The sequence below is a fragment of the Python bivittatus genome, unplaced genomic scaffold (assembly GCF_059951505.1).
Source record: "Python bivittatus isolate LINGU-HERP-01145 unplaced genomic scaffold, Pbiv_v1 ctg000080_np1212, whole genome shotgun sequence".
In the NCBI taxonomy this organism is placed as follows: Eukaryota; Metazoa; Chordata; class Lepidosauria; order Squamata; family Pythonidae; genus Python; species Python bivittatus.
The window spans coordinates 39,697,128-39,722,348 of NW_028277035.1; the positions used below are offsets into that span (position 1 = coordinate 39,697,128).

General features: G+C 39.0%; 1 protein-coding gene across 4 annotated transcripts in view; it reads left to right on the forward strand.

Moving 5' to 3' along the window:
• Nucleotides 1-25,221, forward strand: part of LARP1 (La ribonucleoprotein 1, translational regulator) — a 79,383-nt gene that overhangs the window by 34,685 nt on the left and 19,477 nt on the right. For 2 of the 4 annotated variants that reach the window (XM_088133880.1, XM_088133884.1), the window contains exons 2-5: nucleotides 2,636-2,697; nucleotides 16,123-16,188; nucleotides 21,954-22,128; nucleotides 23,960-24,091. In XM_088133880.1, coding sequence (XP_087990006.1) covers nucleotides 2,636-2,697; nucleotides 16,123-16,188; nucleotides 21,954-22,128; nucleotides 23,960-24,091 — 435 coding nt within the window. Of the gene's footprint in view, nucleotides 1-384; nucleotides 562-2,635; nucleotides 2,698-16,122; nucleotides 16,189-21,953; nucleotides 22,129-23,959; nucleotides 24,092-25,221 lie in introns of those variants that run through there. The other 2 variants (XM_088133883.1, XM_088133882.1) reach the window with 2 other exon arrangements.

Genomic DNA, 25,221 nt, shown 5'->3' on the forward strand with positions numbered 1-25,221 from the left:
GGGAAGTTAAACTTTATTAGAAATATTTTTGTATAAAATGATCTGTATTCTGCTGTCTGATCTGTGGCAGCCTTTGCTTTATGGAGTAGATAGCCACGATCAGTTGTGTCACAAATTATTAGAATTGCAGAAGGAGCTTGATTAGATTCGTTAGTATTCATAATATATTCTTCTTAAGGAGAGGTAAGAGAGCAGGAAGAAAAGGAGGTATGGTTATAGTAGCTATAGTGTGGAACAGCTTAACACTCTGTCCAGAATTGCTGATTTGCAGCAGGCAGACTTGTGACCCAGAACTGGATTGGGTTATATTTTAAGATGCACAGTTGCCTACTGAAAAGCAGATTTCAGACATGCTTCAGATCAAGGAGCTGTCCTCAACTTCTGCTGTTTGGTTACAATTAAATGGCCTACATCTCTCCTTAGGGAATATCACAGTCTTTTTTAATGTAGTTCCATGGTGGTGGTGAAACTTAAAGGGGTACATATAAAGTTGCAGTGAAGTTGTGTGAAAAGAAGGTTGGGGGAAGAGAGATTGAAGTGAATGCTGTGTGTGATATACAGGTAAGAAGACTAAAAAATTTTGGAGTTAGTTTGTATATCTGTGCTTCTTATTTTTTCATTTTGCAGAGCCAGCTTATCGTTTCCTCACCTGACAGTGTCATCCATGAAATTATTTAAATGTTTCTCTGTTCAATGGATATAGTTGTTCCCAAACTTGCAGCAAATAAATCCCTCATATGTCATTGCATCCCTTTAAGTCTGCTTGGCATTTTTATAAGGCACTTTTCTAAAATAGATTGTGTGTTGAGCATATTGCCTTTTTGTCATGCTGTTTAGCTTTGTTGAAAGACAGAAGAAGTTCAAGAACTATTGAATAAGATGAATTCAAGACCTATTTTAGCAGTACTTGAAATTCTGTTAGTTCGACAGAGCACCAACTATTTGATCCCATTCGGAATTTTTCTTTAGAATTCTGGTGAATGTAGCGTATTTGCTTCTGATTTTGAACATTGTTAGGCTTAATTCTAACCTTTGGAACATGAGCAACTGACAAAGGCAAGATAATATTAGCAATGAACATGTTAATGAATTTTGAGATACTATATGTGCATGTGCTAAGGTGGCACTTGGGTTGTTATCTATCTGAAGTCCATGTAAACAAGCAGTAGAAGAAGAAAAAATAACTACTCATGCTAAAATTCAGATGAACTGTTGAGAATACTGTTACTGTTTAAATGCCTTTAATTACAAAGGTTAAACAAATACATTTTGCAGTAAAAACAACAGAAGCTTGTATACAACTACTTATCTGGAAACTGTAGTAAATTTCTCCCAGTTATGGTATTGAATATCTGTATATCTAGATCTGTAAGTCTACTAATCTAATATTGTAAAAATCAAGCTACTAATGTATTCTTAGCTATCTGGCTGGAATGGATGGAAGAATAGAAATGTTTCAAACATATTACTTTTCTTGATAGGTGACACAAAAATTGTATGTTGAAATATAGTTGAATTACAATTGTCTCTGCCCTTTCTGTGCCAACTGCACATTCCTTCAGGCACAGTGTATTTGAGATTCTTATGATCAGTACAGAGAAGTTAGGAAGACAGTGATATGTTATGGTTGGCACTCTCCTTAGGGAAATCTGTGAAAAATATGTACAAGATATTCTCTTTTTTTTTAACCCTACTATCTGTGGGTTAAATTATATTATGAATAATTCTAGTACTGTAATTTATAAGCTATTTCATGATGGTCATGTATTATCAACAAGATTGCTAGAATAATTATTATTCTAAACTGGTTGCCAAATATGAAAATGATAGCATATTCAACTGGTTGTGAGGTATCATGTCTGAAACCATGTGTTTAGCTGTTTTGCAAATTTATATACAGTGCTGAACCACAGTTAGGGCCTTCTATTCTCTTTTCTGTTAGTGAACAAAGTATATTGTTCCAACTATCCATGCATAGTTTGGTATACTGTAAGAGAATACTTTTGAAACTGAGAAGAGAGCTAAGAAAGTATTCTGAAATTTGCAGCATGATTTGCTTTGGATTTTGCCTTGTGTTGGTGGGGACTGCATTATGAGATCTTGATTTATAGTCAATTCTAATACCATTGTTTCTGTATTCAGCATCTGTAGAGGCTCACATTATAAGCTTCACTGGTAGTTTCTGCAAAGAAAGGATGGCCGATGAGGATGATTCTGCCACTGCCCAGGGATTCAGACACTGAAGTTCCTTCCCCCTCCATCCACTAGGAGGCACACTCTTTGAAGAAAGTCTTTAGTGGAGCTTAAACTCAGAAGGCATGCTAACTCCCTAGAGGCAGTCCCCCCCACCTTTTTTTTTAGTGAACAGATGCAATTTATAGCCTGAACTGTATATCCAATCCCAGTGGATCTGCAGCTCTAAATATACAAATTGGTATAAATTGAAGCATGATATTCAGTCTGCTTATTTTGGGATGGAGTGAGGAAGAGATACAGACCATGCACCTTGCTATGAAATGTGATTGGGTGCAATGACTCAATAAGAAATGGTAACTGAATTTTCTGTAGAGAACGCTAGATTATTTCAATACTCAATATAGCATTCTAATGTTTGACTTTCCTCCATTCTTATCAGAACATTCAACTCCAGCTAAAGTGGTAAAAGCAGCAAACCTACGGCAGCGGAAAGGAAGCAAGGTATGTGCTAACATGTTCTTTTATCCAATTATACCTACATTTTAGGAAAAAATGAAGACATGGTACATCAGAATGAACCTAGTTAGTTCTAGACAGCTCAAAATCTAATGTATTATTAGGGTTTTACACCACAATATGCATCCTTTTACATTTGCTCAAATTGAATCACTTCCTTAAAGTCCATTTGCAATATAACAGTCATTTTCAGTTTTTACAACCTTGAGTGGTTTAGTATAATCCATAAAGGCCAGTTGTCTGCTTTATCCCTGAGTCATTTATCAAAAGGTTAAAAACACTGCCCCAGCTTGGCTCCTTAAGGGATTCCACTTCTTTCTTCCCTCCATTGATAAAATTGCCCATTTATTCTTACTTTGTGCTTTTTGTTTTTTTAACTAGTTAGGGATTGGTAAAAGGATAGATCTTATCACATGATCACCATTTACTCAACAGCCTTTGATGAGGAACTTTGTCAAAGTTCTTTAAAAATTTAAAAATCCAAGTATGCAATGTCAGTAGGCTCATCTCAATCCATGTTTCTGTTGACACTCTCAAAAATCTCTAGAAGGTTAGTGAGACAGTATTTACCCTTCCAGAACCTGTGCTCATTTTCTATGATGTGTTTCATTATTAGCATAATGAAATAATAGCATTATTTATTTATTTATTTGTTTATGTATCAGATTTGTCACCGCCCATCTCGTGAAATGGGTGGTTTACAGCAAGATAAAAATTCATTAAAATACAACATTAAAAAAAAATCCTAAAAACAAATGGGTTCCAAGAAGATGGAGAATTGGCAAGTAATTCCAGAGAGCAGCATCAGGGGGCTAACCACCCCCTGGGACGGGTAGAGTCCATATCACCCCATGCACACTGACAGAGCCAGGTCTTTAAGCCTTTTCGGAAAGCTGGGAGGCTAGGGACCTGCTGCACCCCTGGGGGAAGAATATTCAAAGGGCGGGGGCAATGCCAGAGAAGGCTCTCTTCCTGGGTCCCATCCTAAAATCCCTCACTGACGGGATCTGCAACACGTCCTCTCTGTCTGACCAGGTAGGATGGGTTGATGTAATGCGGATGAGACGGTCCCTCAGGTAATCTGGATCCATGCCGTGTAGGGCTTTAAAGATAATAACCAACACCTTGAATTGGACCCAGAAGCAAACTGGCACCCAATGCGGCTCCTGCAGTAAAGGTGCTACATGTGCCATCCTAGGGGAACCTAATATCATCTGTGCGGCTGCATTTTGAACCAGCTGTAGCTTCTGGATACTCTTCAGGCCCCATGTAGAGTGCATTGCAATAGTCTAACCGAGAGATAACCAGGGTGTGAGTGACTGACTGGAGAGCCTCCTGATCCAAGAAGGGGTGTAACTGGCATACCACCCAAAAGTGGGCAAAGGCCGTCCTGGCCACGACTGCCACCTGCTCTTCGAGCAGTAGTCGTGAGTCCAGTAGGATCCCCAGATTATCCATCAGGTCTGTTTGGGGCAGTACAACCCGTCCTAAAGCAAAGATGGTAAGTTCTCAGATACAGAGGGGCCTGCAGTCCACAACCATTCCATCTTACCAGGGTTCAGCTGAAGCCTGTTGTTCCCCATGGAGACCCCCACAGCCTCCAGGCACCACGAAAGGGTGGTCATGGCATCACTCAAGCCACCCAGGATGGAGATGTATAACCTGGTGCCATCTGCATATTGATGATACCTCATCCCATGGTGGTGGATTATCTCACCCAGTGGTTTGATGTAGATGTTAAAAAGGAGCAGATAGAGTACTGAGCCCTGCGTCACCCCACCGTGGAGGGTTCATGGGCTGGATCTCTCACTCTGAATCATCACCAATTGGGATCAGCCTTGGAGGAAGGAAGAGAACCAGCGCAGAACTGTGCCGTCCACTCCCAACTTCCTAAGTTGACCCAAAAGGATACCATGGTCAATGGTATCGAAAGCCACTGAGAGGTCAAGAAGAGCAAGGATGGATGCACTACTTCCATCTTGCTCCTTCCAGAGATCATCCATGAGTGCGACCAATGCCGTTTCTGTCCCAGTTCCAGGCCTGAAACCTGGCTGGAAGGAGTCTGTCCAGATAATCCATTTCCTTCAGAATCCTGTGGAGCTGCAACACTACCACCTTCTCAACCACCTTCCCTAAAAAGCGGAGGTGGGAGACTGGACAAAAATTGCCCAGTGTGGTGGGATCCAGTGATGGCTTCTTGAGGAGGGGAAGCACCAGCACCTCTTTCAAGGCTGCAGGAAACACTCCCTCCCTCAGGGATGAATTCACCATCATCTGGACCCACCCACATGTCGCCTCCCGAGTAGCCAGGAGGGACATGAATCTAGTTGGCAAGTGGTGGCATTGACTGTTCGGAGGACCCTGTCCACTCCTCGGGTTCAACAGGATCAAACTTTTCCCAGATAACAGGGTAAGTCCATACCCTGGGCATCTCTACAGCCCATGCTGCACGCTTGGTATCTAACTGGGACTGGATGCGAACAATTTTATCCTCCAGATGCTGAAAAGTCCTCTGCGTGCCCCTGTAAATGGGCCACTGGGCCCCCCTTTCCCAAAAAGGGAAAAATTATAATAATATATAGTAATAATAGCATAATAGTTTCATTATAGCACTGAAGATATAGAAGATATCTTCTATATAGATATAGATACTAGAACCAAAAGTTGCTACTGAAGAGAACCAAGTTCCTTGGAAAATAACTAAAATCGATTTTAAGGTGGACTTAAAAATTATAATCTATAAGAAAGAGATGGAAATACTGGATTTACAAATGAAACTGGATGATTGTTTGAAAATTAAAACATATATACAAATAATATGCCAAAAGAAGGATGTGGATTACCCATTTAAATTGGAATTAAGAGACTAACATTGAAAATACATATGGATGACAAGGATTTCGAGAGAAGAGACTAGAATAATAGTAGGCAGATGTTTGAACTTTATCTGTGGGATTCAAGGATTGATGGGAAGAAGAAAAAATATAAAACTGGATTATTTGATTATGGTTAGTTAATGGCTTGTTATTTTTGGTAATGCTTAATGGTTACTTTGACTTGATAACTCTTTTTTGGAATGTCCAATTGGGTGTAATGTGTTTGTAACATCTGTGTTGTTGTTTTTGGTATACGAATATGGGATTATTATTTTTGGCAATGTTTAATAGTTTTTTTTGGGGGGGTTGCAATTTTTTTATTGTGAATTGGATTTAACAATTATGGATTGTTAATGGATTATGGGTTTTTGTAGTGTTTAATTGTCAATTGGGATGATATTTTGATTATTAAGAGAATGATTGGGGAATTATGTTTAAATGGAAAGGGGGACTAAATGCTTATGTTCCTAATTACACCTGTTAATCTTTATACCTTTTGTTGATTAATAAGGAGACCTGAGGATTTAGAGATGGGTTTATAGAAAATGGGGTGAAGTATGGAAATAAGAAGTATTTGGTAGTATTTTAAGAGGCAGTGATAAGTTGTTAATGTTGTATAGACTTGCTGGGGATGAAAGGGGAAGTTTCTTCTTACAACTTCTTTTTGGGTGGGATTTCTTTTTCTTTGCACTCTCCTTTTTTAAAATCTATTTTGTATTTGACTTTTGTATTAGTTTTATCTGTTTTATATAATCTTCAATAAAAATTATTAAAAAGAAGAAAAAGATACAGCACTGAAGATGTTACTGTGGGTAATGAAACGTCTGCAAGAAACCAACCAAGCCCAGAGAACCCCAAGGACTCTACAGTTCGGCCATGAGCTACTTATATTCTCCTCTATTGGTACCACATACAGGCATCAAATGCTTCAGAAAGCATGCAAATGGGAGAAATTTGCATGTAAGCAAACCTCCACCAAGGAACAATTATTCTTTCTACACGAATGCCTACGACAGCATACCCTGCCCACCAGTGTCAGATACAAACCTCCAATAAACTGCACAGCTGGATGGAAAATAGCTCAACAAAGTGGCTGAAAAATGATACAACTAATGATCATGGATGCTCACCTCAGACTAAACAAATACCAGCACACCATAGACAACCTCAAGGAGCAACTGGAACAAACCATGACCCCAGAACACACAAAAATGCTGACAACCACCATCAAGACTGCATCCCTAAGACAAGCTGAAAAAAGGAAAACAAAACTCCAAACTAAACTGCTCAAGCTAAACCCCAGAAGTAAAGAGGTACCTGAACCCAAATGGGTAGTCAACATGTCCAGCCACCCATTATCCACTGCAGAACACAATATCCTCCAGAAAGGCCTCAGCTATAACATGGACAATGCTAATCAGTTAAGAATTCCGTGCAGCCTTAGAAGTAGCGTTTAAAACCACAGGAATTACCACAGAGACATAAGAAAACATAAGGCAGACAATCATACCATAGATCAGAAGAACACAGAATCAGAACCAACTCAAAGCGGAGGACAGAGCAGCCCTCAAAAACCTAAAGAAGGACCAAACCATCATCATCCTTCTAGCAAACAAAGGCCAAACTACGATTATACATACCAAAAACCAAAGAATTACTAGAGGACAAAGAAGCCTACATCCCCGTAAACCCAAACCTGATACAGAAACTAGACAACCTGGTCAAGAGGGCCCTTAATGATCTAACTAAGAAAGGCCAAATCACAAAAGAAGAACAGTGGCGGATGAAAAGCAGTGGACCCACCTCCCATGCTTCTATGGACGCCCAAAAATACACAAGTCCGACATACCTCTTCGACCAATTGTATTGTAACCAGGAACCCCAGCATATAACATAGCGAAATAATTCACAAAAAGGTTTGGACATCTCAAGAGTGGGGAGCAAATATTCTATCAACTCCCCACTACAGTGCCTCTAGAAAATCGAAGACCTAAAAATAGGTAAAGATGAAATTATGTTTTCATTTGATGTCACAGCACTCTTTACATCCATAGACCCAGAAATAGCAAAAGAATCCATGGCAGCAGTACTACACAACATACCTGACCTAACCAAATACACTTAAGATTGAAATACCCAGAATATGGACCTCTTCAACCTCTGCCTGAATACCTATTTTCATGGTACAGATGGATATACCCCAAATCAGAGGAATACCATGGGATCACCACTCTCAGGACTCATAGCAGAGATCGAAAAACAACCCACACTAACCAAGTGCTCCATTACCAAAGTAACAACCCAACCTCCCACAAGAGGAACTGTTGTAAGAACATTATTCAGACCAGCACAAACACGCTGCAACAAACCAGAACAGCAGAAAAAAGAAACAAACCACCTATACAACATCTTCCAACAAAATAGATACCCACACACAATTCTATCCAAAAGTGCCTGACCATTCAACCCATTATAGTGCAAATAACACAAGCTATGAAAAGGATAACACTGCCATACATCAGAAACATCTTAGAAACAACCAACAGACTACTACAGCCACATGGCATCACTGTAGCGCACAAACCAACTAAAGCTCTCCAAAGCATCTTAAGTAAACCAAAAGACCCAGTAGCCCAAGATGAAAAAATAGAAGTCATCTACAACATACAGTGTAAGGACTGTAACAACCACTGTGTAGGACAGACAGGCAGAAGACTAGCAGAGCACATCCATGAACACCGACTAGCAGTCAGAAGACATGATGAAAACTCCTTAATTGCACAACACATGGACAGACTCAACCATAGTTTCAACTGGGAAACTCTCAGCATCTTAGACCAAGCTAAATCCAAAACCATGTGGGAATTCCTGGAAGCTTGATATTCAGACAAGTCAGCCACCAACAGGCACATAGAGATAAACAACATTTACATACCATTCAAAAGAGACAATAAAAAGGAAACAAAAAGACCAGAACACCACCTTGCCAGCAATCAACACCCAGATAAACAGGGATTAACACCAGGATTAACACCAGACAAACAAACAAGCAGTACAGTAAACAATACCCTAATCTAGGAACTACCAGGGAAAAAACAACACCCCCACCAACACTAACAGGACAAGCTACTGTATATAAACAGAGAGCAAACCTCACTCCATTGTAGCACTGAAGATGTTATCTAGACAGGTAATGAAATGGCTGCAAGAAAACAACCAAGCCCAGAGAACCCCAAGGACTCTACTGTTCCATTATTATTTTTTTCTTAAATTACTGTTTCTAGCAATTTATTTGGAAGAGACTTTGTTGACTGACCTATAACTTCATGAAACTCCCCAGGTCCCTTTTTAAAAACTTCTTGTTGCATTGGCTGTCTTTGGGTTTCACATTTTAGTTCTAACAACTCTGGTGGATCCCATCAAAGTCTGGAGATCTTTTACTGTGTTGTCTTGTAAGATGTCCAAGAATATCTTGCTACTTCCAGTTTCTTTAGTTGATTGGATTCCTTCCCTGAGAGAGTCAGTGTAGGCACAGAAATCTATCCCATATCTTTTATAATGAAGACCAATGGAAAGAATTCATTTAGTTCCTCTGTAATCTCCATATCCTCCTTGAATATCTCTTACACATTTGGTTATCCAACAACCCAGCCTGGTCAGGTTCTTGCTTCAATTATTTTTAAATAAGTTGTTGCTGTCCTTCCCCCTGCCCCCCATTTTTTCCCTTGCTTTCCTCAAATGATGATGATGATCTTCCTTTTCCTTCTGCGTTGCTTATTAAAACTTAACACCTCTTTTGCCAGAGTTTGTGCTTTTTCATTCTCTTTCTTAGGGAAGATTTCCATTTCTTGAAGGAAGCCTTCTGAAGTTTTATCACAGTCTGGGTAGTACTAGAGAGCAATGTTGGCTTCTTTCTGGATTTAGTTGACTCTTACATTGTGGAATACTTTCCAGTTAAGTATCATTGTGCTTTTAAAGAACTTCTGAGCATTATGAAGAGATTTAGTTTTCTTAGCTCTTCCTTTCAGTGTCTCTTTTCGCTGTTCCCCTAATGTTTAGAAGTTTTCCCTTTCATACTCAAATGTGACTATTCGACACTGTTGGCAATTTCCTACTTTCATTTATGCTAAATGTAATAGCATTATGATTATTTCCAATTTCCTTTTCTTTCCTCAACACTTAAACCTAACGTTGTCTCCCCTCTGATTTTCCACAATCAACTATTCTAAGGCCCATTTAGGGTATCTAGAAATTTGAATTTGTCATGGCCTGAACATGAATATACCTATTACTATAAAAACTTCTCTGTATGCCTGATTTTTTTCACTATCTCACAGTTATCTCTAGAAGTGACCAAATTCTTTTCATTATCTCCATTTTTTAAAAAAAAACTGCTATAAAGTTGATGTGCTTATTATTATTAGTTCCTTGAAATCCCTATCCTTTTCTGCTCGTTATTGCATGATAAGTATGGCACAAAGTTTCTTTTAAGGACCAGGTAATAACAGGAACAGTTTTAGTCTTTTTTAAAAGTGCCTATAAAATCCTATAATCCTTGTCTGAATTATTGCCCACAGATGTTTTGGAGTGCAGTCCCATCATCCATCCAGATGATGACTGGAGACTGCATACCTTACTAGCACTGTGTGTGTGTGTGTAGTGATCCCCACATATTGGTGCCATAGCTTTGCAGAGCTTTCTTTAAAAAAGCCCACTCTCCCTCCATTCATTGCACACACATGCAACATTATTTCTGCTTAGTTGTTTCATGTCTGCTGTAGTGGCACATTTTCTCTTCTCAGAAGTAGTGAGTAGATATTTTTCTTCTTTTTTGCTTTTGCTTTTACTTTCCTTTTGTCCCTCTTTATTTTCAGTATTTCTTCTGTGCACTTATTTCTCTTTCCTTTTGCACTTATGGGTGCATCTCATACACCTTATATCTTTTTGTATTGGTATTCTTATTCCACAAAAGCATAAAATGCAAGAATTAACTCCCGTTTATGGAAGGATATTTTCTGATTCTTTTTTGTTTAGTAAAGGGTCATTTAGTGCAGTTCTCTCATTACCAAAATTATACCAGAGAAGCTTTTTGTATCCATTTAAGACATCAAACATTTCTTGATGAGTGTGCATTCATGTGATCAGCTAGCAGCTACAGCCTCAACCACGCTTGTTCCTTGTCAACACCAGCTATGCTTTTCATGGCAAAAAATATTGTGACTTCAACTTAGTCCACTGAAACCAAACTCACCCTGTTTCCATAAGTCCTTCATGGCTTTTTCAGCTTTTTGTTTCAATTTCTGTGTTGTTGCTTTTTTAGCTGGTTCAGTCCATATTGAAGAAATCAGAATTGAAGAATTCAACTCTGTCAACAGCAGGGAAACCAAGAAATACTGTAAGAAGAGAGAGGACCAAATTCTACTTTAAAGGATTGAACTAAATCATTGGTCTTCTATCTAGTTGAAATTCCACAATCTTTCATAATTCCATTCCAGGCTTCTTGTTCTCCATATTTTCAAGTTTGCTTTCTGCCATAATATTACTCAAGAAACTCCAGTGAGAATTTCATTTCATAATTGTGAATTACATATATTGGGGAAATTTTCAAGTTTTGCTCCTTCTAGTCTCCCCTTTCTGCCCATAGAATCATCAGTCTTGTTTGTTTTACTACCACATTCTTTGAGAAGACTGTTGATGTTACAAGCCTGGTTCTACCTGTCTCTCATTCTGGGAGAAAGACTAAATCAGGAAGGAATCAGTCTCAAAGATGATATAATCAGTTGCTTTTCTTACGTTCTTACCTTGAATACTCCAGCATCAGAATAAGCCCAATGCTGTAAAAGCAGTAATCTGTGCTTTCTGTGGCAGAGAGACATTAGAACTAAAATCTCTAGTTTTGATAAACCCTAAAATTCCCAGCAACTACCTGATACGGCACAATGTTCCATTATTTAGCCAAACTTAACTCAGGCTGCACAACTGCACTTCTATTATTAAAAACATTAAAAAACAATACATTGCACTTCCCACCCACCCCCAGAAAGAAAAAAAGCAATAATTACACTAAGACAGTTCACTCCAAAATTGGCCCAATACTTAAGGAAAAAGCTGGATCTTTAACACCTCATGAAAGGCCATCAAAGTCAGGGCCATCCAAATTTTGCAGGATATGCTGTTCCATAAGCCAGGCACCATGACAAAAAGGCACACTTTCATGTTCCCATTAGATGGCATTGTTTAATAGATGGGACCTGGATCATGGCAACAATGCTAGACCTTGTGGGATGAGCAGAAGTCATTGCAGACAAGTGGTCCTGCAAATAACCGAGCTGTGTGCTATAAAGAGCTTTATAGGTGTTACCCAGCACCTTGAATTGCACCTGTAAGTCTACTAGGAGCCAGTGCAGCTCACAGAGTAGAGGTGATAAGTGGGTAAACTGAGGCACACCCATAAAGCTGCACCTTTGGAGTAGTCTTCAAAGGTGGTCCCATGTAGAGTGCATTGCAGTAGTCCAAATGGAAATGACCAAGGCGTGAGTGATAGTAAATAGGGCCTCCCAGTCTAGGGATAGGAACAATCAGTGCAGAAGATGGATTTGTGTAAAGGCCCTCCTAGCCATACCTGTTGTGATAGAATGCAGTAGAGATCCAGGGTCTCAGGAAGGAGGGAGTACATTCCAGGGGGGAGACAAGAGGCAACATAGTCCAGAGCAGCTCTGTTGGGGGGGGGGTGCTACCTTATTCAGAGGCAAAGATGTTAAGTCCCTAGCTCTGGGAGGTCCCAAAATCCATAGGCATTCAGTTTTACCAGGGTTGAGCTTGTGCCTGTACCTTCTCATCCAGGCCTCTACAGCATTCAGACACTGAGAAAGCACCTTGACAGCATCACTTTATTGGGCCAGGGTATAGTCGAGTCTCATTAACATACGAATGATACCTGGCCCCTTGATGTTGGATGACTTCACCCATTAGCCTTATGTAGAGGTTTAATAGCGAGGAGAGAGTAGAGCCTTTTGGGACTTCGTATCTTAAGGGTTTAGGCTAAAGCTCTCCCCTGTCACCAACTGGAACCAACTCTGGTAAAAGGAGAACCACTACAACATTGTGCCTCCTACGTCGGTCTAGAAAGAAACTATGATCAATGGTATTGAAAGCTGCTGGGAGATCAAGGAGCACTTCCTTGGAACCAACAAGCTCACATTCATCCCATATAATGAGGCCAGACTGTTTCAGTCAACTCCATTGGACTTGAAGATCTGGAGTGCAGCTCAAAGCTGATCCAAACAATCTGACAGATGCCTACAATGTTCCTCACAGCAGCCTTGCAGGTGTTCATCCAGTGCCCCTTTTCCCAAGAAGGTTTAAGTCACCTTAAACAGAGCCACTGGTTGGCAAACTGCAGATGTGATACAAGTGAAGAAGTAGTTACATTTTGCTGCTCTGAGGTAATCCTTAATAAAACCCATGTTCAGTCAGTTTCACTGCTTGTTTTCCTCCAAGAGTGCTCTAGGTATTCTTTTGTTGTTTTATCTGCCAGGGCATCTTCAGAACCCAAAAGGCTCTCTAAGATCCCAAAGCAAGGAGAGGTCACACAGTGCGATCTGATCCAAAGCCATTGTTTTGTTCCAAGTTGTGACTAAGTTGTTCCAAGTTGTGACTAAGGCCTCAGTTACCTCATGTACTAGAATGTTAGGGCAACCCCAAGTTCCCTTTGAAACTCTTCTGGTATGGACTGATCAAATAGATCCTACCTCCCTGAGTTTGGGGCAGCCCAGAAGAACTTTAACGCAGAAAGTGATCTCACTGCGACAAGGAATTGATATTAATTTACCCATATCCAGATTGCATCACATCACCTCTGCTCTGAGACAAAAACCAAATCCAACATATGACCACTGCTATGGGTCAGGCCTATGGTTGTCATGGTGACCATGAATTCTGAAGCCACGTCCAGTTCCATACTAGAGAAGGCAGGTTGAAGTGACCCAAGTGTATGATTTTAGGAAATTCCACTGCCAACCTGGTTGCAGAGTCAAGCAAGGAAGCTGATACAAAAGCAGTAATCCCAACTGATCCTTAGAGCCAATTTTACAAGCAGGATTTCACATCCAGTTATCTTTGGTGCAGCATCCCTGAAAGCCACAAGACTCTCCCTGATACTGATAGCCACACTTCCACCCATACCTTAGGATCACATCTGATGCCACACTCAAAACCCAGGAGGCCTCATTTCTGAGTTGGGGGGTCCCCCCTCTATGCCCAGTTAGGTCTTGGTTATATATGCCAGCTTGGCCCTTCTACCCATGATTAAATTGTGGATGAGGGAAGCCTTATTGCAGGCATTATTAATGGTGCAAATGTTCTGCCTATATGGGAAACAGCTCATCCACCAATAGGTTTACTGTGATTGCCATTCCTGTGCTCCTGAATTCTTCGCCATAACTTCCTCCCTGCATCCTACTTCCTGATGCACTGGAAACTTTTGCAGTGTTCGGTAGGACAGGTGTTCATTCCTCTTCAGTGATCTTTTTTGTGATGCTGCCATCTTAAGGATCCACTTAATTCTTTGCATCTTTGAAATTTTGCTTTTCTTCCTGATGCAAGCCAAGAAGTATTTATGAATGAACCTTTGGCTCCCACTAAACCCTCCCTACCCAGCTGCACTCTGAAGAAATATTCAGAGGGGCAAAAAGAGGCAAATCAGGCATTAAAAAATGTTGGATTTACAACATTCTTCTATACATTCAGGAGGCTAGTCTCAATTTTGCTGTCTACTACATTGGTCCTGAGAACTGAATGGGAACAGCGGGAACTTTTCTCCTTGTGCATGTGCAGTAACAATGTAGAATCTATGTGTGAGGGCACTGATGATTATTTGGATAACTTAGAGTTACATACAACCTGATTTTTCTCTAACCTATGAGAAATAATTAACGAAGTTACGTTTTAAATAAATGATATGCCTCTTTTTCTAAAAATATAATTTAATATTCTATTTTAGATAGTCTCTTATTTTCCATTAATAACATAAGCATCTATGTTTACATGATGGTGATTCTGTTACAAATGAGTTATCTTCAAAGTAGTGTGATTTACAGACTAGAAGAAATCATATTGGAATTATTTTGATCTGCAGTTACAAATCCTGAAAGAAAAAGCTCATTATGTGCTGACAAATCAGGGATTCAGCCAACCTAAATTCTCTGATAATAACACTTCTGTGCACCTAGCATTCCTAGGCCCAGATGATGATATTTAATGAAGGAGCTTGCTGTCATTTGAAAGCAGTGGCAGTAAAGCAGCGGGAAAGCTACCTTAGATAGGGAAATGGCTGGCAATAAACTTTATTTAGACGACTAATCAAGCCCCCTTCCATTTTATGTGCAAGGACTTCACAGAATGAGAGCAATCTTATGTGATACAATAAGATACAAAAATAGAGTTGCTTTTAAATAACAGCTGATTATTGAAAGTCCTGTTGTGACAAATTGTGAAAGAAAGGATGCAGAATCTTGAAGTGTATCCATCTCTTCAATCATACATGCCTTGCCCCAAATGTATTCACCTAGGCATTTGATTTTGGCACTTCCCGAAATGTACAAAATTCCTTTGAATTTGACAATTCCTTTAGAACATAACTTTACAAAATAAAGAATATGGGTGATGTTCATTAGAGCTAGCTTTTGAAACACCTCTTCATTTTATTGGGGTAATATCAGTTCATTCCCAAGCTTCTCTTGTTTTGCAATGTAACTTAAAATGACTTGGTAGAATCTTTACTGCTATTGTGTAAACTATCATCATGCTCACCAGGTGGCACTGTGGGGAAAAAAAAGTAACTTAAATCTTGAATTTATTAAAAATATTTTATGCTGTTTCCATGCAGTCATCTGTAAGTTGTGTACAAATACTAGAATAAAAATATAATACAACATTACAATAAAAATTTTTAATATAAAAGTCTGCAATAAAAAGGTGGTGGGAACATCCCTACACACAGGCATACACAGAGTCATCCATAATGTTTATAAAGGGAAAACCAGTTTGCCTTCATTCACATTTTCAAAAGAATCAGCTAAGTGGTATCTCACAAAAGAGGAAATTAAAATTAGAAGCTTATGAAAGAGAAGTTAGATACAATTACAGGTGAATGAAGTTGAAAAATAGGTAAGCTCTGCGTGAAACAGAAACGTAAAGATGACAAAGTAGATGCTTGGCTTTCTTACTAGCAGTCCTAGAGCAGATAGATATTTGTGGAGGGGACGGGGACCTGTGGGGGTACCGGGGAGATATTTTTCATAATTTTAAAATTAAAAACTCTGGCATTCTGTGTCACGGGATAACAGATGAAGTACATATAAGAGAAAAGAGGCTGTACCTGGTTGGAATCCTCTATAATATTGCACATCTGAAATGATGTTGGTCACTAGGAGGGATAGAAATAGTAGGTACTTAAATCTCGACTTGTATAGAGAGTCAAAAGTCAAATTTACAGAAAGGAACTTGATTCTATATTCTCTGTCTGCCTTACCAGGTTGGTGACTTTGGAGATGCCACAAATTGGCCAACACCAGGTGAAATAGCTCACAAGAGTGTACAGGTAAAAAACATATTCTGGCTGGGGGGGAACTTCCCATCTGTTGTTTGGCTTATTTGTGAATTGATGGAGTAGCTGAATGAAGAATATTCTCCAACTCAGTAAATTCTGTTGTTTAGAAGTGGTGTTTCTTGTTCATGAAGTGGCTTGTTATAATAGTATCAGCTCACTCCTCCTGTTCGATTTTTAAATTGATTTTATCCTTTTGATTTGTTTCCCCGTTCAATTCTATCTCCTCTCCTGTCTTTCCTCTCTCCAAGTATTTGGATCTCATGTCCATACCATCTACATTTCCCTTCAGTTTTCATAGCTTTTATTCTTTATGTGGGCATGGAAAAAATACTTATTTTTGGAGCCTGATTTATTTTTTGAAGTCCTATTTCGTTTTCATGATTTGTGTTTGTCATGGTGTTGATTGCATTTGATTAAAATAAAATACTGAGTATGTTTTAGAAGGTATTTCTCTATTGGAAGGGTGTTTTTGTTTTGTTTTTGTCTTTTTGTTGATAACTGTAACATCTACTACTACAGATACTTAATCTGGCTATCGAACAACTGTTTAAAGCAGCATATATTCCAAAAAAAGTACAATAAAATGATCTTTAAGTAGTTAAATTGGTGTTTCTGCTGCTCCCGCATCATATTCTTCAGTGCAGATTACATCTGGCTGTGGATATTTTTCACTTCATTCCAGGAAGGATGATGCCCAGAACTGGCTATCGTTCTTGGTGCTTTTGCTGTTAAGCATACATATGGGTAAATTATAGCATAAATGTGGATAGAGATTTTTTTTTAATCCATTCAGTTGTGTCCGATTCTTGGACACTGACTGGACAAGTCCCTGCAGTTTTCTTGGCAAGGTTTTTCAGAATTAGTTTGCCATTGCCTCTGTCCTAGGATTGAGAGAAAGTGACTGGCCCAAGGTCATGCAGCTGGCTTTGCGCCCAGGTGGGACTAGAACTCCTGGTCTCCCAGTTTCTAGCCTGATGCCTTAACGACTACACCAAACTGGCTCACATAGATAGAGATATGTTGGATAGAAAAATGCAGATATGTATGAATGTTTTTTATAACTTTATTAAATTTTAAAACAGAAAGATAAAAACTAAGAACTAATAATCAAGAAAAAGAATAGAAGAAATGAAAGAATAAAGAGAAAGAAGTGCAGAAAGATAAAGAAAAAAGAAACAAATAAAAAAAACAATGACTTCTAATTTTTTTTTACAACAGATATAAGTAATACTTACATTAAATTCTTACTCTAGGATTACAACTTAACATCCATTTTTTCTGTAGTCAATTAATCTTTTGTATATAGTCTGACTTTTTAACTAATTAATGTGGGTATTTATTTTTTAAATTATTCTCGAGTTTTAATCTAACTCTGAGCCACCCAGGGTTACCCTCTGGGAGAGATGGGTGGCATACAAATTTAATTAATTAATTAATTAATTAATTAATTTACTAATCATCAAATCCATATATCATAATTTCATTTTTTTTTGTTTCCTGCAAAAAAGTCCAAAAGGGGCTTCCAGTTAGCATTCAAATTAGTAAATGTCTTTTCTCTAATCAGAGCTGTCAATTTTGCCAGAGAGAGACATTAACCACATGCCACCCCTCAGGAGGCCTTAACGAGCCAAGACAGGCATGGGTCCAGGGCATAGGTAGCAGAACTCACAGCACCAAAGGTCCTGTCCATCTTCTCAGGGCTTATCAGCTGAAACCAATAGATATAGGTCTATTAGTAAGTTAATTGCAAAAACAATTTAAATAATAACTCTTTTGCAGTTGGTAAATTGCCATTTTAAATACAGTGGGGCAAAAAAGTATTTAGTCAGCCACCAATTGTGCAAGTTCTCTCACTTAAAAAGATGAGAGAGGCCTGTAATTTTCATCATAGGTATACCTCAACTATGAGAGAGAAAATGGGGGAAAAAATCCAGAAAATCACATTGTCCGATTTTTAAAGAATTTATTTGCAAATCATGGTGGAAAATAAGTATTTGGTCACCTACAAACAAGCAAGATGTCTGGCTCTCACAGACCTGTAACTACTTCTTTAAGAGGCTCCTCTGTCCTCCACTCGTTACCTGTAGTAATGGCACCTGTTTGACCTTGTTATCAGTATAAAAGACACCTGTCCACAACATCAAACAGTCACACTCCAAATTCCATTATGGTCAAGAGCAAAGAGCTGTTGAAGGACACTAGAAACAAAATTGTAGACGTGCACCAGGCTGGGAAGACTGAATCTGCAATAGGCAAGCAGCTTGGTGTGAAGAAATCAACTGTGGGAGCAATAATTAGAAAATGGAAGACATACAAGACCACTGATAATCTCCCTTGATCTGGGGCTCCATGCAAGATCTCACCCTTTGGGGTCAAAATGATCACAAGAATGGTGAGTAAAAATCCCAGAACCACACGGGGGGGGACCTAGTGAATGACCTGCAGAGAGCTGGGACCAAAGTAACAAGGCTACCATCAGTAACACATGCCGCCGCCAGGGACTCAAATCCTGCAGTGCCAGATGTGTCCCCCTGCTTAAGCCAGTACATATCTGGGCCCGTCTGAAGTTTGCTAGAGAGCATTTGGATGATCCAGAAGAGGATTGGGAGAATGTCATATGGTCAGATGAAACCAAAGTAGAACGTTTTGGTCTAAACTCAACTCGTCGTGTTTGGAGGAGAGAGAATGCTGAGTTGCATCCAAAGAACACCATACCTACTGTGAAGCATGGGGGTGGAAACATCATGCTTTGGGGCTGTTTTTCTGCAAAGGGACCAGGACGACTGATCCGTGCAAAGGAAAGAATGAATGGGGCCATGTATCGTGAGATTTTGAGTGAACACCTCCTTCCATCAGCAAGGGCATTGAAGATGAAACGTGGCTGGGTCTTTCAGCATGACAATGATCCCAAACACACCACCCGGGCAACGAAGGAGTGGCTTCGTAAGAAGCATTTCAAGGTCCTGGAGTGGCCTAGCCAGTCTCCAGATCTCAACCCCATGGAAAACCTTTGGAGGGAGTTGAAAGTCCGTGTTGCCCAGCGACAGCCCCAAAACATCACTGCTCTAGAGGAGATCTGCATGGAGGAATGGGCCAAAATACCAGCAACAGTGTGTGAAAACCTTGTGAAGACTTACAGAAAACATTTGACCTCTGTCATTGCCAACAAAGGATATATAACAAAGTATTGAGATGAACTTTTGATAATTGACCAAATACTTATTTTCCACCATGATTTGCAAATAAATTCTTTAAAAATCAGACAATGTGATTTTCTGGATTTTTTTCCCCATTTTCTCTCTCATAGTTGAGGTATACCTATGATGGAAATTACAGGCCTCTCTCAACTTTTTAAATGGAAGAATTTGCACAATTGGTGGCTGACTAAATACTTTTTTGCCCCACTGTATAATGACAGACATTCTTAAAATTAACTGAGTCCATTGTTCACAGATATCCTTCAATACATCCAATGTTAAAGTATTTTGCTTCATTCTGCATTAGCAAGTCAAATTTAAGTGCTATTTTCCATTAATTGTAATCTTCAGTTCCTTCTGGTTCCCTCTAGTGTCCAACCTTCAAAGTCCAATCTTATTTTTTTTTTTAATTCAAAACATTTTCCCATGGGAAGGATTCTTATAATTAATTTCAGAATCTTATTTCAAATCCATTAGGACCCTTAATCTGTTTGTAACTTTCCAAAATCAACATTCTAATCACCATTTTGCTGTTTATTAAAACATGTTTTTTAAGTCCTTAAATTTATATTTAAAACTTCTTTTGCTAAGCATTGAAGAAGACTTGCCCAATGAATGCTATAAAACTTGTTGCTCCAAAGGTTCTTAATAGTTGAAAAGCAGTTAAAAAGCAATTTCCAAAAGTGATTAACAAATGAGGCTTGGCGAACTTTATGTCCATATAGGCAACATTATGGTTGTGAGCTTGGTTGAAATCCCTCAACTCCCAGCTGCTCGATTCACAAGTTGACCACAAAAGCCTTGGTTCCTGCAGTCTGCTCACAAGTGGATGATCTCATGATCTCTCCTTTCTCCGGAGAGACTTCACCAGCCAGGATCCACCAACTGACTGCCGATCTCTGCTGCAATGTCGTCCCCACTCCTTTGGGGACATCTACTTTACCATGAATCCTCACCAGAAGTCCATATCTCCCATCCTTCCTTCAATATTTGTTTTATTGTTTCTCCTTCCCTTTGTTTTTTCTTTAAAATAGACAAAATCTTTTACTTTGATTTCCATGTTACTTACTTTGAACTTCTGCATGATGACTGTGCTGTCCATTTTTCTGTGGTATATTTAAGCACCATCAAGCTTGTATCTTACATATACAAAAAAGAGATCACCACTAGAGATCTTCACTGCTTGAATAAGTTTTATGTCCACCAAGTTTCTTTGTTTATATAATTTGGATATATATGGAGTCATTTTCCAGTCTTTTATTTGCATATTTCCTGTATGGAACTTCCTTGGTATATCGAAGCCTTCAATGTTCTCTTGTTCTAGAGAACAATGTTCTAGAGAACTTCCAAGTAATATGTCACAAAAGGAAGATACCAGTTGAACTAAAAAAAAAAAAAACTTCTTACCATTAAAATTAATTTGCAGAGAAGTTGGGGTTTAGAAAACTGTACACATGTGGGTGCACATATATGCATTTACAGAAGACAGGAACAAAGTAACTACATTCCATATTTTACTGATCTAGATTTTTGCCGATCATCTTGTATGCATTATTGTTATATCAAAATTAGTAGGTTCACAAAAAAGTTATCCATCTAAAAATGGTCAGAGATTACCTGGCCATGTGTGTGTGTGTGGGGGGGAGAGAATGAAGGGAGAATACAGAATAACAATTCATGCTTCAACATAGACACTACTTTTTCCATATCACAGAGCTTAGAGTTCAGTCTGAGCAACACTTTTTGGGGATGCTAACTCTCTGCTTCGGAGAACGCCAGGAATAGCTCATTACAGGTTCCAGGCAGAGGATTTCCTTTTAGGGTTTCCCTGCCCACCATCATCCCTAGCTCAGCGATGCTATTCTGGGACAGGAGCCTGGAAGTCATTCTATGTAAAACCTAGCCAGAGTGAACCATGGAAGAGAAGATGGATGTACTTACTATGTGGCAGCGTTGAGATTTCTGTAAAAAAGGGGTAAAAATGTATAGAGTGATTAAGAAGCTGAACTTCTTAAACTGGCAATATGTTCTTGGCTTATTCTCTCTTCAGAGTGGATGGGACAAATACCCAAAAGTAGAACATGAATGCAAAAGTGCTTAAAGCACACTTCTATTTTGGGCTTCCCTCCCTTTTGGCAGTAGAGTCTCAGCTTTGCAGCTTTGTAAAACACTCTCAGCTTTTCTCTGGTTTGGTCTCCTGCCCTGTCTTCATTCACCAAATGTGTTTCTTGTTAGATGTCAAAATGATTCAGAAACTATGGCAAAAGTCTTGCTTTTGCAATGCATATGCTTCAAGTATGCATGTTCCCCTCTAATTTGCATATAGTCTCTTTTTAAAAAAAAATATTCCTCTTCTTTGGGAACAAACTACTGCTATATAATTGCAGTACCATATTTGATTTCAAGCCAAACTATTTGACACTACTGAAGGTAACCAGTGTTAATGGCTTCCCAAAACCATAAATCAATATCTTGAGGTGAGAATGTAAGTAGAATTGTTACTAATTCATTTGCAATTTGCTTTTCCTCCACCTCAAATGTCTGATTTGTCATTTTCAGCAACCGTCGCAAAAATCCCAATCTCTCCGGAAGCTTCATATTAAGAAAAACATGAGGGAGCAGGAGAAAGGGGAAGGAAGTGACGGCAAAGAGAACATTAAAACCCGATCCGATGAATCAGGGGAAGAGAAGAATGGAGATGATGACAACCAGAAATCGGCTCAGAAGAAAAAGGGTGAGAAGAGGCTGTCCTGAGATCTTAGCAGATGTGCTGGGATGGCAGCTCTTGGTTTGCCTGTCAGCATTGCCTGTTGATAAAGAGGGCTGTAGTTCCAGTGCATCAAGAGTTCAGACTATACTTCACTGACTGTGTTGGCATTAACATTAAGGAAAACGTTTATTTAGTAATGAGAGGAGGAATCTCCCTCCTCAATTGTTTTGTTTTTTGGGGGGGAAATATACTTTTCTCAGCTTTGGTTGCTAAGAAAACATTAACCCAGGGCAAAGAACATTTCTGTGGTGTATCTTTTATCTTTGCAACAACCTTCTGAAGTAGGTTAGGCTGAAATAAAATGACTGGCTTACAGTCATCCAATAAAAATTCAGGGCTGAAAGAAGATTTGAATCTCTGACAGTAGAACAAAAGAGAAAACATACTAAACTGCATGTGATTAGAGTAGTCTATTCATTCAGGATTCAGCAACAAAAAAGTTCTTTATGTAAACATCAGAAGGAGCAGTCATGATACTGAAGCAATACAATTTGAAGTAGACCTGCTTTACATTCAGGAGAAAAGTTACTCAGATGTTACCTAGAAATCACAAAAATGTCTATTTCTTTGAGGGGGAATTCTCAAAGAAATAACAAATGTTAAATTCAGCACAGAAAAATGTTAACATGCAAAAGTGAAATCTAAAAGCAAAGCTCCTTTCTTTCTGTGTTCTTAAGAACAGTACCAGCACAAAAAGGCTACAGGAAAAATATTTGCATGCATGTGAAAAAGAAATAGAGCAAAGGTAAAGTCTGATAAAAAAAGACGTTGCTTTCCAACATCCTTTTTGTTTTCTAAATGACTCCTTGCCTTCCACTCTTCTGAAAATTTATATTTTTACTGGTGAATGGAAAGTGAACACACTATTTTCCTATACAGGTAGTTCTTGGTTAACAATGGCAATTGGGGCCAGAATTTCCATCACTAAGTGACACGGTCATAAAGCATGACATCACATGATCACATTGCTTAGCAGTGGCAGTTCCGGCAGTTCCCAATTGCCATAGGTGAGGATGTCACATGATCACCATTTGTGACCTGCTGGCTTCCCCATTGACTTTGCTTGTAGGAAGCCATCACAGAAGGTTGCAAATGGTGACCATGGGATGCCGCAATGTTGTAATTGTGAGCTGGGTACTGAGTGCCCAGATCGCAATCGTGACCACAAGGACACTGTGACAGCCGAAACTTTGAGAACCCATTGTAAGTACCACTCGTTCAGTGCCATCGCAAATTCAGTCGCTGAATGAGTGGTTGATAAGTGAGGACCACCTGTAGTGCTGAGAAACAGTTTTCTATTATCTTGAAACAATTAATATACCCTAGAATCTTATCAGGGTATGTTCTAAGTACAGCCTATTAGAAATATATAACTTTGCCATTTTTTTCATGCTGGTCTGTTTTCTTGTAGCTTGGCCAATACCTGTTTACCACTTCAACCATTTAGGTTTTTTCTCATAGTAAGCAAAGGTACAGGACAAAAGAAATCTCTGCTCTCAGAAAAGACATACTCTGAATTGAAGCATGAGGAATATTCTGGTTTAGTCTTTCATTTTAATACATTTCTCTATAGGCACTGCCTTCAGGACCCACAAACTAGAACAGGAATAACAGATCATCTTGTTTCTAGGCCCGCATTCTGATTCTCAAGTTATTCATTGCTGTTCTAGAAGTCTGAAATATTTTGACAGTTTGTGTCAACCATTTTTGAGCTTTTTTCTGAATTTCGTTGATTTGGTGTAGAATAATACATTCCTTTGAAGATTAGTCCTAGGCGGTAATTTTTGTATTATAGGCAGCAGACACAAATGGGTACCCCTGCAAATAGATATGAAGTCTGAAGTGCCAAGGGATAAAACCGCTTCTCGTAACAACAGACAGAATGAGCAGCACCGGCACCCTTCCAACAACCGAAGTGAATCAAAAGGTATGAGTTAAATGTCTTTGAAAGCAGTGAAATTTTAAAAAAACAAAACAAAAAAACCTATGTTTAGTGTTGTTTAGATTATCATATCCTTTCATCTTCCCTGTAGACAAGTGACCAAAACATTTCTAGCTTGAAATGGACCACTTTGAGTATTCTGACAAAATAGGTTTCCCCTCCAACAGTGGTGAAAAGTCATTACAGGTAGTCCTCACTTACCAACTGTCTTGTTTAGCAACCATTCAAAGTTATGACGGTTCAAAAAAAAAAGCTTTGTGACCAATCCTTGCATTTATGGCCATCGCAGCATCCTGCAGTCACGTGATCAACATTTGTGAGCTTCACAACCAGCTTCCAACAAACAGAATTAATGGAGAACGCAGAAATGAAACCACAAGTCGTAGTCACATGATGTCTTGCTTAATGATTGCAGTGATTCACTTAACGACAGAAGTGGAAGTGATGTTGTAAGGCCAGCAGAGTCATGTAATTTTTCACTTAATGGTGGAGTTGCTGGTCCCAATTGTGGTCGGTAAGCAAGGACTACCTGTAGCCAGTAAAATAGCAGGCACAGGATTTTCCCTTGATCCCATTGGCTGAAACTAGTTGAAGGAGGTAGGATTGAGAGAAAGTTGATTAAGCAAATGTTAGAGTCCATTTTGAGACTCTAAGAGCCTGTAAGACTGGCTGATAAGTGAGTTTATTGATGGCGAGAAGTTATAATAACAGTGTTGCTGTCCTTGTGTAGTATGCTTTCTTTTTGCTTTCCAAATGCAAAAGAATGCATTGTGCGGTACATGTACATTACAGATGCTATGCTGTTAACATTTCAGACTGTAGATGCAAAACCTATATTCCTTTCTTTGTTGAGTGTTGTAGACAGATTACCTAATGCAAGTGTACATTTTGCTTATGCATTAAACAGAAACCTTAAGCCAATAGATAGATACTTGAATCTTTATGCTTGTTCTTGCTATTAATGATGATTGTGTGAGAAAAAAAATCCATTGCTGATCAAACAACAACTATTGGTTGTTTGATCAGCTCGGTTCAGTGAGTATTTATGAAGGCCAAGCTGCAAAAGTTTTGCTTAATTGCTGGTTCCATAATTTTCTGTGGGCATTATAAACATG